Source organism: Carlito syrichta, unplaced genomic scaffold, assembly GCF_000164805.1.
Source record: "Carlito syrichta isolate Samal-C Ts95f unplaced genomic scaffold, Tarsius_syrichta-2.0.1 Scaffold305727, whole genome shotgun sequence".
Classification (NCBI taxonomy): Eukaryota; Metazoa; Chordata; class Mammalia; order Primates; family Tarsiidae; genus Carlito; species Carlito syrichta.
The window spans coordinates 30,503-42,506 of NW_007249823.1; the positions used below are offsets into that span (position 1 = coordinate 30,503).

Below are 12,004 nucleotides of genomic sequence, written 5' to 3' on the forward strand. Positions count from 1 at the left end.
CTCACCTTGGCCTCCCAAAGCGCTGGGATTACAGGCTGAGCCACCGAGCCCGGCCCATCTGCATTTCTATTTGCTAAACTGGCCCAGGGACGGCATCACCAGCAGCAGTGTGGGTGCAGGTGTGCCCCTGTGCCCTGGGGGCACCTGCAGGGCTGGTCCCGCGGGCCCCTGTGCCCCTCCCTGCCCGCCACCCCTCCCCCCGCCCAACACACCTGAGGGCACTGGGCTCAGACAAGGGGCGGACTTGCTCCGGGTCCAAGCCCTGGTGGCGGAGCTGGGTCTCCCCTTGCTCCCAGGGCCAGCAGAAAGGGTTGGCTCATTCTGTGGACTTTGCCACCAACCCGCCTGGGCTCAGGGTCCAGCCCTGGCCCTCTCTGTTCTGTGACCTGGGGCACGGTCCTTCAATGCCCCGGGCCTCCATCTGCAGAGTGGGGACAATGCCACATCCCTCAGAGCTGTTTGGGCCCTGGACACGGAGATAGTGGCGCAGCTGGCAGGACCGCTCCCCTCACCTGTCCTTCCTGCCCACGGGGGCAGGTGGGCGGTGCCCCTGACACCCGTGCTGCCCCTGTGCCACAGGCATGTCCGACTTCAATTACCTGCACAGCAACTGCTTTGAGATCACGGTGGAGCTGGGCTGTGTGAAGTTCCCGCCCGAGGAAGCCCTCTACACACTCTGGCAGCACAATAAGGAGTCGCTCCTGAACTTCGTGGAGATGGTGAGTGCCCGTGACCTTAGCACTCTGACCCGGCCAAGGCCTGGGGGTGGGGTGGTAGGAAGAACATGGGCCCCCGAGGCAGCTGGACTTGGCAGGGCGGGTCTCACTGCTCCACACATGCGTGCAGCCACTTGTTTCACCTTCACTCTGCATGAGCTAACTCACCATCCTTGCATGACCGGAGACCTACCAGCCGGCTGTCCTGCATGCCTGCTGGAGTGCCAGGGACAGGGCGTATCATCAGAGTCCCCACGCACAAGGCTCTCATGGCCTAAAGGAGTACAGTTGAACAAGAGTAGCCCAGGGGAGGCACCTGACCCGGCCTTGGAGGCCGTGGGGACTTCCTGGAGGAGGGGGCCATTGAGCTTTGTCTGGAAGAAGAAGAGAGTAGAAGGAATCAGGCAACAGGACAGGGAGAGCTTGAGGAGGGGGGAGGTGTGTGCTGGAACTCCAGGGGGGGAGGTGGGTGCTGGAACGCCGCTGAGATCGGCGAGGGCCCCTGAGGCTGGGGTGAGGAGCAGAGCCCTGGGATGCACTGGGCACTGTGTAGGAGGAGCTATGGGGGTAAGGGTTCTGGGTAGCAGGACAGCCATGGCCCAGACCGGGCTGTGGGACCTCAAAGGGGAGGGCCCAGGCAGGAAGAGGCTGTCAGAGGCCAGGCCGGGCAGGATGGCCCGACTCAGAGGTCACCGTGTCTTGGGACTGGGACACCCAGAAGCAGGCAAGGGGTGGTGAGTGGGGACAGCTGAGAGAGTGTCAAAAATAACCCCCTCACTGACCCAGAGCCAGCGTCTCTGGACGAGCAGTGTCAGGTGCGGGCTGGATGCCAGTGTCCGGCTCTCCCAGCATGGCTCACGGAGGTGCTGGAGGACCCGTGAGGGAAGCGGGTGCCACACGGAAGAGAACCACGTCTTGAAGCAGACCCTACTGTTGTTTTCCCTGAGCATTTTCAAAAGCCACACAATTGCACGTAGGTACCGACAGCCAGGGAGAAACAGCCCTTAGAGAGAAACATGAACGCCAGGAGCCGCCAGGCGGGCAGGGGGCCCAGCCTCTTCCCTTGGCGCCACCTACACACGACATCGATCCTGATGCCAGTCCTGGGCGGCAGACAGGGCTCGAGGGCAGGGCGGAGCTGGCCCGGAGCCCCTGGGCCGACCTGGGCTCATGCTTGTGGCTGGCAGTGGCTGAGAGACAGCCAGAGGAGGAGACAGAGGGTCAGAGAGTGAAGGCCTGCCCAACGTGGCCCAAAGACCGCCCAGAGCTTGGGCCCAGATAGGCCCAGCCCCGGACGCTAACTTGCTATTTATGGCTGTGCCGGTGACCTCTTGGGCCGGGGTGAGTCTCGTGATCTGATAACGGCTCTGGACCAGACCCTGCGCTCGTTTCATTTGACGGCCGTCTGGCGAAAATGAGTTTCAAGCAGTCTTAAGTGGAGCTGGCAGTGCTCCGTGGACATTGCGCATGAGGTCCTGGGAGAGGAAGATTTACGGTGGGCCACGAGCTGCGGAAGGAAGGCCGGGCCGGGCGCTTGGCCGCGGGGAGATGACGCCCCTGCGGGCTGGGCGCGGCCGCCCGATAAGGATCGAGTCTGTCCGGGCCAATGGAGGCCGCGTGCCCAGTGATCCTGACCAGGCCTCTGTGGGTGTCTGCCTCGCCCCCGAGTTGGGAGGGGAGGGGGCGGCCTAGCCAACTCTCCTTCCCGGCCGGAAGCTCCACATCCCCCCCACCCGGCGTGGCGTGAAGATGACGCTCCCACCAAGGGTGAGGGCAGGACTGAACCTACCCAGTGCAGGCGGATGCTGCGTGAGGGTCTCCTGGGTGCCCAGGCCTGCTCTCAGGTGTGCACGGGGGAGGTAAAAGTGAGGCCAGGGATGGGAGGGGGGGAGCCCGGGGCTGTGGGGCTCTGGGGGGTCTGCGATGCGACTGGTTGTCAAGGAGGGCTTCCTGGAGGAGGAGGAGGAGTGTGAGCTGGGTCTTGAAGGGAGAGAAGGAGCTGGCCTGGTGAGGAAGCTGGTGATGGTATTCTAAGCAGAGGGGGCTCAGGTGCCATTCAGGGTAGGAGGGACCATCACCTCCTGCACAGGGAAGCCTTACCTCTTAAGCTCTGATCGCCTCACTACCTCCACATAAGAGTCTGCGAGAGATTCTTTCAGAGAACTCCACCAAGCCGTGACACGCGGACAAGAACGTCCAGACAGAGGTCACAAGTCCAAGAGGGCACAAGCCCAAGAAGGCGGCAAGTGGTGGCCAGTCACACCCTCTCTCCTGTAATGTGCTCATCACAGACTCCACGTGTCCTGGCCTTCACGTGGCCTCCAACACTGGCGTCAGCCTGGCACGAAGCGGGCGCGGGCGTCCGATGTGTGCCACCTCAGCCCGAGAGCCAAGGCCCTCCCCTGGGCCCCGGCAGAGGCGCCATTCCCAAACGCCAGGGCTTCAGGCAGAGCCCTGTTACCTGCTGTACGAAAGGCCAATCGCCGAGATGGGTGTCGCCCGGGAAGAGGCTTTGGTATTTTATGGGCAACGTCAGCCAGAGAAATGGGGGTGACGCCTCCGACCTGCCACCCCCTTCCCTAGCGTGAAGGATTTATGGAGCTGGGAAGGAAAACGGAAGGGCGAGGAGGGAGACAGCCCATCACCAGGCAACGGGGGAGGGGTGGCAGGATCCCTTCTCACTGCGACCATGTGGGTGGAAACAGGAGCGGAGGAGGATGAGGACCCAGAGCCGCCAACGGGCTCCAAGTGCACGTCACTGCACACAGGCAAGTCCCCTGAATGTCAGCTCTGCGGATACCTGGCTGGCTGGAAACCTGGCCGGTTCAGCCAAGAGGGTGAGCATGGACACGGAGGGGCAGGCAGAGCTGCCGGCCAAGTCTCACGAGTCCAGCATCTGCCGAATCGTGGGTCCTGCGCTGGCTTCATTGATACATTTTTTTTTTTGAGTTGGAGTCTCACTCTGTCGCCCAGGCTGGAGCGCAGCGGCACTCTCACGGCCACCCTGGCGTCGACATGCTGGGCTCCAGGGATCCTTCCGCCTCAGCCTTCCAAGGAGCCGGAACTACAAGCACGTGCCACCATGCCCGGCCAGTGTTTTGATTTATTGTAGAGATACGGTCTTGCCAAGTTGCCCAGGCTGGTCTCAAACCCATGGGCTCAGGCAGTCCACTCGCCTTGGCCTCCCGAAGTGCTGGGATGACAGGCTGAGCCACCGCGCCTAGCCAGGCTTCATTATTTTATTTTATTTATTTATTTTTTGAGTTGGAGTCTCACTCTGTCGCCCAGGCTGGAGTACTGTGGCACACTCACGGCCACCCCAGCGTCGACCTGCGGGTCTCCGGCGATCCTTCTGCCTCAGCCTTCCAAGTAGACGGAACCACAGGCACGCGTTACCACACCTGGCTAATTTTTTACTTATTGTAGAAACGAGGTCTCGTCAAGTTGCCCGGGCTGGTCTGGAACCCGCGGGCTCAGGCCATCCACTCGCCTCAGCCTCCCGAAGTGCTGGGATGACAAGCTGAGCCTCCGAGCCCAGCCCATGTATACATATTTTGCATTTGAGGAAACTGAGACACAAAGAAGCAAATGGTTTGTCTGAGGTCCGGAGTCCCGGGGCAGAGTCGGTCATCTCCTTGTTCCAGAGTCGGGACAAAGGTGGCTCCATCACCAGGGATGCGTGGGGGTCCTCTGAGCCCAGGCTTCTGCTCACCTGGACTCCTTCCTCCCTACGAAGTACTAGCGTTTATGCTTTTACCACTGTTGGCATAAAGAGGAGTCGATGTGAAAACATTCTCTTCCACCTAAAAGTCTGGTTTCTCGCTTCTGATTTTAAAAGAAGTGAGACCTGGTTGGGTGTGATGTCTCATGCCTGTAATCCCGGCACTTGAAGAGGCTGAGACGGGAGGATGGCTTGAGGACAGGAGTTGGAGACCAGCCTGGGCCACATAGCAAGACCCTGTCTCTAGCAAAATAATAATAATTCGTTTTTTTTTTAAAGAAAGACAATTTTCACGGTCTCCTAGAAGCACGGCGGGGCTTGGCTCAGAGCCCTATGCCCAAGGGGTCTGTCGGCTGCCTTAACCCTGAGCCCTGGGTAGTGAGCCAGGCCAGGACTGCACCCCAGGGATGCTGGCACAGCCTCACTGGACGGAATCCCCCTTCCCTCCAGGTTTTCCGCTCTCGTTCAGCATGACCTTTGTGACCCTGGGACCCCAGGTTGCTTCTGTCGACTGGAGCAAGGCCCTTTGATCGCCGATCAGTTGCTTAGAAGATAGGCGGGGGTGTTCAGACAGCTCTGGGGGGTGCTTTCCTCGGTGTATGAATGCTGGACAGTGTAGGAGCCACGGGGCGTGCGCTGGGAGTTCTAAGCTCAGGACCCACTCACGCCAGGGTAGGCAGCTGCACCCAGCACTCCATGCGCTGCTCCTTGTTCCAGAGACACCAGGCAGGCGTGTTGTCCCGTGTACAGGTGGGGAACCGCGCTGCCGTGGCCAGGGCCTGGGCTTTGGCTGTGTCCCCGCCGGTGTCCCCGCTGTCCCTGGGAGCCTCAGCTCAGAGGGAGCCAGAGAGCCCTGCGGTGCCCGGGGAGGCAGGAGGGCAGCCGGGAGGAGTCAGCCAGACCCCGGGCAGAACCACAGGGTCATTTGCAAACCAAGAACGTGCTGGGGTTGGCGGCTGGGAGGAAACTGAGGGCAGTAACTTATTCAGATGGGCAGACCGGGCAGCTCCCCGGGGACCTGGATGCCAAGGAGCCGGCGGGGAACCGGCTGGGTGGCGCCTGTCGTGTTCCTGGCCAGCTGGCGCCCTCCCCGCATCCTCTCCTGTCTCCCCAGGTGCACCGGGGCATCAAGGGTGTGGTGATGGACAAGTTCGGCAAGCCGGTCAAAAACGCCCGCATCTCAGTCAAAGGCATCCGCCACGATATCACCACAGGTGAGCGCCTCCCGCTGTCCCTGGGGCCGCGTCCACACGGGCGGAAGGCTCCCTCCAGCACTCAGTTCACCCCAGGCTGCCAGTCACCAGCCGGGAGGGTGAGCAGGGGCCCGGGTCTGTGGGCGCTGTGTCTGGGCAGCGTTCGCCCCAGGAAGAGCTTGCTGGGAGGCGAGTTCTGTGTTCCTAGGGAAAGCCTCCCTCTCCAAGGCGGCTGGAGGGAGCGGCCTCTGTGCACACACCTGTTTGTTTATATCTCCAAGTTGGTAAGCTGGTGTGTCTAGCCCAGTGTGGGCTCAGGGATTTCACAGCTGAGTAAAAGAGGGGGTTACAGTGTTACTGGCAGAGACTCAGTCCAGAGAAGAGAGAGACTTGCTAACTGTGTGGGTTGGGTATTGGGGATTGGGCTGGTCACTGAGGCTTCAGAGAAGGGGAGTGTCTAAGCAGGGTTTTGAGAGATGCATAGGAGTTTGACAGAGGAAAGAGATGGGAAGGATATTTCAGGTTCATGCAGTGCAAGTGTGAATTTGGGGTTTGTCTGCCCTCGGTGCTACCCTCTCCCCACCCCCAGGCAGCACCCATCATCCCAAGGCTGGGTCTACAGTCCTGGTAAGAACTATTTTTATTCTGTTTGGTTATAGCCCCAGATGGTGACTACTGGAGACTGCTGCCCCCAGGGTCCCACATTGTCATTGCCCACGCCCCTGGTTACTCCAAGGTCATCAAGAAAGTCACCATCCCCACCCGGATGAAGAGGGCTGGCCGTGTAGACTTCATTCTCCAGCCTCTGGGGACGGGCCCCAAGAAGTTCCATCAGGGGATTCGGAGGACTGGGCCTCACGACCCACTGGGCGGGGCTGGCCCCCGGGGGGAGCCCGCGGAGCCTGGCCTGGACCCCCTGGCGGCGCGCAGGCAGCCCTCGGGCGGCGGGAGTAAGCCCTGGTGGTGGTCTTACTTCACGTCTCTGAGCCCGCACAGGCCTCGCTGGCTGCTCAAATACTAGCCTCGCCCCTGCCCAGAGGTGGAGACCCAGGCCCCGTCTGCGTCCTGCTCCTGGCTCTTGGTTTTGTCCGCACAGACGCCACACACAGCCGTTGCCGTTTTATTAAAGTGTTTTTTATCCACCTTCAACCCCAAGGAGTCGCTCTGCATGGTGCCCGCCAGGGAGAGGGGGAGGTGAGCGGGCGTGGCCCTGGCCTGGCCCCACAGGGCAACCTGGGCTCACCATGAGGGCGAAAGTGCCATGCAAGGTTGGTTGGAGCCGTGGGTCCGGGTCCAGCCCCAGGGTTGGCCTTTCTCAAACCCACCTTGACCCGACTTCACAGACGGGGAAACCGAGACTGGGAGGTGGGGCGGGTCCAAGGCCACGAGGAGCTGAGCTCTGGACCCTGCCACTGAAGCTTCTGTGTCGGGGCCTGGGTGGGAGCGTGGGGGTGAGTGGCAGGTGACCCCAAGGCAGAGTCCGGGCCTTGAGGGCAGGAGAAATGGCCAGAGCCTGGCCCGGGGCATGGTCCGAGGGCTCATACTCAGAGGCCCGCGTGAGGCCTGGCTCCAGGGGGTGGGTCTTTCTTGGCCCTGCTCTCATCCTTTCTCGGGCCCAGAGCCCCTCCATGGTCCTGAGCTTTCCACAGGGATCCCTCGGTCCATCTCACTACCAGGCAGGTCTACTGGTGCTGGGATCGACCAGGTAGGCCTTATGTAGCCTAAGAAGAGAATGCTGGCAAAGAAAGTGGATCAGTCAGCAAGGGCTGCGTAACAAACACCACAGGCCACGGCTTCAACAGCAGAGGCGTATTGTCTCAGCCCTGGAGTCCAAAGCCCAAGATCCAGGAGTTGGCTGGGCGGGTCCCAAGGCCTCTCCTCGGCTTGTTGATGGCCATCTTCTCTGGCTGTCCACCACTTCCCTCTAAGTATGTCACTGCATCCAAATTTCCTCTTCTTAGGTTAGGGTCTACCCTCAGGGTCTTGTTTTAATTTGGCTAACTCTACAAAGACTCTGTCTCCCAATAAGGTCACACTCCGAGGTGCTGGGGAAAGGACGTCAACATATGAACTTGAGGGGACACAGTTCTGCCCACAACCGAGGGCACCATCTGTAACACTCGCTCCTGCCTCGGCCATTGCCCCCTAATTTCCAGTGCTCCAGGCCTGGGCAGGGTCAGCCCCTACGGAAATGGAGGTTCGCTCTGAGCAGCGTCTCAACCTCCACCGAGTGACAACATGGTCCCCACCTTTGTCCCCGGCCACATCTCATGGCCTCCTGGCAGCCATGCCCCGGCACAGAGGTGTCAAGGTTCACAGCATGGCCGAAAAGAGTGAACACGTGTCCGGCACCGGGTGGAGACGTTTTGTCAACCTGGCAGCAAGGCACATGAGCTTCCAACAATGGTGTACGGCATTTGTGGAACATCTTACAGCATTCAGAGCCCCACGCCCTGCATTCACCCGAGGGCCTAGTGGTTCAAAGGTTGACACCACTGTGTACAGGGCACGGTGCAGAGGTCCCCTGAGCCCCTCGAGTCCTGCGGGTCAGGGCCCTGATTCTTTCTCCGGAAGTGGGTGCCGCAGAGGCAGCTTGTGCAAACTGCCAGGACCCAGAGTGTGCGGTGGCCACTTAGGCCCTCCAGGGGGAATGGCGTGAGGCCCTCACTGGAGCTTCAGTTTCATTCTCTCCTGCCGCTCATGTGGTCTACAGAAGAAGAGCCTGCGGCTGGGGTGCGAGGTGAAGCCCTGGAAAGGGCTGTGTGGGGGCGGGGGAGGGCAGGGAGTGAAGGGGTTGGGTGGGGACGGTGGCACTTCCTGTGCTTGTCACCCCCAGGCACCCCTTTGGGAGCTCCTCATCCTTTTGGTCAAACCTGAGCAGCCCCGGCCATGTCCTCAATTCCAGCAGGTGCCATGGCCGGGCCTCCCTTGCCAGTTCCCTATTTTCCGGTTCCCTGGCTTCCAGTGTGGAAGTTGCCAGAATCAAAATGGAGCCAATAGTGTTTTTTTGTTTGCTTTTTGAGTTGCAGTCTCACTCCTCCCAGGCTGGAGTGCAGTGGCATGCACGCTCATGGCCACCCCAGCGTCGACCTGCTGGGCTCTGGGGATCCTTCCGCCTCAGCCTGACCATTTTTTATTTTATTGTAGAGATGAGGTCTCACCAAGTTGCCCGGGCGGGTCTTGAACCCGCAGACTCAGGCAGTCCACTCGCCTTGGCCTCCCAAAGTGCTGGGATGACAGGCTGAGCCACCCAGTCCGGCCAAGTCAATACTGTTTATAACAAACCCCAGGTGTGCAGAGCTGGGGAAGGCCACGGAGGGAGGGTTCTCACTCTCATGCACCTGGTGACACAACTGTCACCCAAGGACTTTGCAAAAACTGAGACCATGGCTGCCTTACACACACACACACACACACACACACCACACATACCACTTCTGTGAGGACATAGGCCCAGCAGCCATCTCCCCAGCCTCGGACTGGCATCACCCCTGTAGCAAGGGTAATTGCTAATTATCCCAAGACAATTGTCTAAGCCGCCTCACCTCTCCTTTAAACACCTTGTCTCCCTTGACCTCCCTGGATGCAGTGTGCAACAGCACGCATATTCCCACTGCATGGCCCCATTCTGGAACTAGCCTCGCATTCCTTGGGGATCCCGCCCTGTTCAATACCTAGGGGCCACTTGTGTGGGAACTGGCATTTGGAGAACATAGCCTGAGCACCGGGCTCTGTGCTGCTTCAGGCCCCAGACATCCTGGTGGCGGGCAGAGCTGGACAGGCGATTCTTCTTCCTGGGAAAACAGAGTTCATATTCCAGTTCCCAATCCCAAGCAGCCCTTTCTCCTGTGCAGGGAGTCCTAGAGCTCACAGGGCAGGGATGATGATGGAGATGCTTGTCCACAGCACACTCATAATGGGCTTGAAACAGCAGCTGCAGCCACCCACGATGCTCAGCAAGGTCTAGGCTTGTTTTTTGAGGCTCTGTTTGTTCTGGGAGACAGCCCACCGGGGACATAAGGTCAGTGTGTCAGCTCTCCCCAGTCCTGGCAGCTGAACTGACCAGGCTACAATCTGCAGCAGGACCACAACCCCGTCAGCAGCTGTCCAGGGAGACACGTGGACAGGTCAGCAGCCAGGGGAGCTGTCCCCAGGACGGCGGCCTCTGGAGATGGTCACCCTTTGAAACGTGACAACGAAGGGACAAACAGATGCATTCGAGGGCGGCGTGGCAAATGTCTGGAGCAAGACTCACGATCTGTAAACCCTAACCCATCGAACCGAGGAGAGGATTGTGTCTCTGAGCCCAGAATCCGTGTTGAGGTGACCAGGTGCAGGAGTAACTTGAAAAGCAGCACAAGAGGGTCACCCTGGGAATCGTGAGAAGAGAGGTTTTGAGCACAGGTCCAGCAGCCCTAGATGCGAATAACTGGGAAGGAAATAACAAATTATCAAATTTTGCTTTGAGCAAATGAAGTACCCCTGCCTGCAGGTTGGAAGGGATCACAAAATTCCAGATAAGACAAAATTCCGCTGAGGCGGAAGGATCGCCGGAGCCCAGCAGGTCGAGGCTGCGGTGGCCGGGAGCGGCCACTGCACTCCAGTCTGGGTGACAGAGTGAGACTCCAACTCAAAAAAAAAAAAAAAATTACATGGGAAAGAGAGACATTCCAAACAATTAAAAAGTGTGAATACGATAAAATAATAAATCTGTATGAGACACTAATTAATCTCACAGCTAACTCTATAAAGCTAACTTGTTTAAAAATATGAAGAGAGCATAATAAAAGCGAGATTCCAGTAGGAACGGCAAGGCACCGTTTCAGGATCAGACCAATTTAGGAGAAAATAGAAAAACAGACCCTCTTTTAGAGAAACTGAACCGCAAAATCAGCAAGCTCACTTTAATAGATGGATAAAACATTTCTTACTTCAAATAGAGGTTACACATTTTGTGCAAAAAGACACACCATTAGGTATAGGTTGATTCCTGAACTCAAAGGAAAAGGCCAGAAATCACGGCTCAATAAAAACTTAAAAAGACAAAAAACTTCAGGTTGGCATTGAACTACTCCTTTGTAACTGAAAGCTAAAGGGTGACAGGCTGCTGTCTACAAAGTGTTCAGAGAAGAGGCTCTAACCTGATACCACTACACCCCAAGATTACTACTACTACTAATAACGGTAAACAATGTGATGATAGGTGTTGCCCACAGACTGTTCTTTCTATCCAGGCATGGCTTACAGTGTTGTCTGAGCTCATTTAATTTGTTCCCTCTCAGCAATGAGAGATGAATTAGAGTCACCCCCGTTCCGCAGACACAGAGAGGTGAAATTAAGTTCCTTGTCCGTCGTCACACAGCCAGGGTGGTGGGAACTGGAAACACAGGCTTCAGGCTGGGCTGTGTGCTTAGCCATGCAGGGGTTGTCCTGCTATGATCCTTGGAGGACTGAGGGCGATGACAGACCGATGGAGACGTGTGACTTAAGTATGACATAAGGAGCCACGAGCAGAAAAACGTCCCAGGACCCGCCTCCCAGGCCCGGTGGGTGAACTGGTGGGAAGTCCCGCCAGGGGGTCAGGTACGGTGCAGACGAGGGGCTTGTAGGGGGTGTGCACCCCCGGGGCAAGGCTTTGCAGTTGCCGGTCCTTGGTGGAGGGTGTTTGGAGTCCCTTCAATGCAGAACTGGGAGTTTGAACTTGAGGTTGGGAAAGGAAAAGCGACCCCTGGTGGATCGAGGAAGCACCTTCACCCGGAGAGTCCGACAAGGAGAAGGCGGACGGTGTCAACCCCTAGATGAGGGCACGGTGGACACAAGGATGCGTAAGTACCAAGCACAGGTCTCAGCGGGGAAAGAGGGAAGCCAGCTGAAAATGTGAGCAGGCTGAGTACCCCTGTTTGAAGACAACCAGACTGGGCTTAAAAATGTGTTTTAGCCGGGCACGGTGGCATGCCTGAAGTGGGAGGATCGCCTGAGCCCAGGACGTCGATGCCCTGGTACGCTGTGATCACGCCCCTGCACTTTATCCGGGCAACGGGGTGAGACTTTGCGTCGAAAAACAAGCAAACACACAACCCCACAAGTTGGATGTGTCTTAAAGAAGCACGCTTAAATGAGGCAGTGATAAATGACGCTGAAAATAAAGGGGTGCCAGGAGATGCCCAGCCCATGAAGGCAAGGGAAGGAAGGGTTTTTGTTCTAGTACAGAGAAACGGGGATTGAAGATCAAAACATCAGCTGGGTTCGGTGGCTCAGCCTGTCATCCCGCGCTTTGGGAGGCCGAGGTGAGTGAATTGCCTGAGCCCGCAGCTTCGAGACCCGCCTGGGCAACTTGGCGAGACCTCATCTCTACAATAAATCAAAAATCAGCC

General features: G+C 58.3%; 1 protein-coding gene across 1 annotated transcript in view; it reads left to right on the forward strand.

Annotated features, from left to right (window-relative positions):
- The window catches only part of CPZ (carboxypeptidase Z), a 19,824-nt gene extending 13,051 nt beyond the window's left edge, over positions 1 to 6,773 (forward strand). Inside the window, exons 8-10 of the mRNA XM_008062501.1 lie at positions 580 to 719; positions 5,552 to 5,651; positions 6,290 to 6,773. Of these exons, the coding sequence (XP_008060692.1) occupies positions 580 to 719; positions 5,552 to 5,651; positions 6,290 to 6,651 (602 nt within the window). The 3' untranslated portion in view covers positions 6,652 to 6,773. The remainder of the gene's footprint in view (positions 1 to 579; positions 720 to 5,551; positions 5,652 to 6,289) is intronic.
- Positions 6,774 to 12,004: the final 5,231 nt, after the last annotated feature.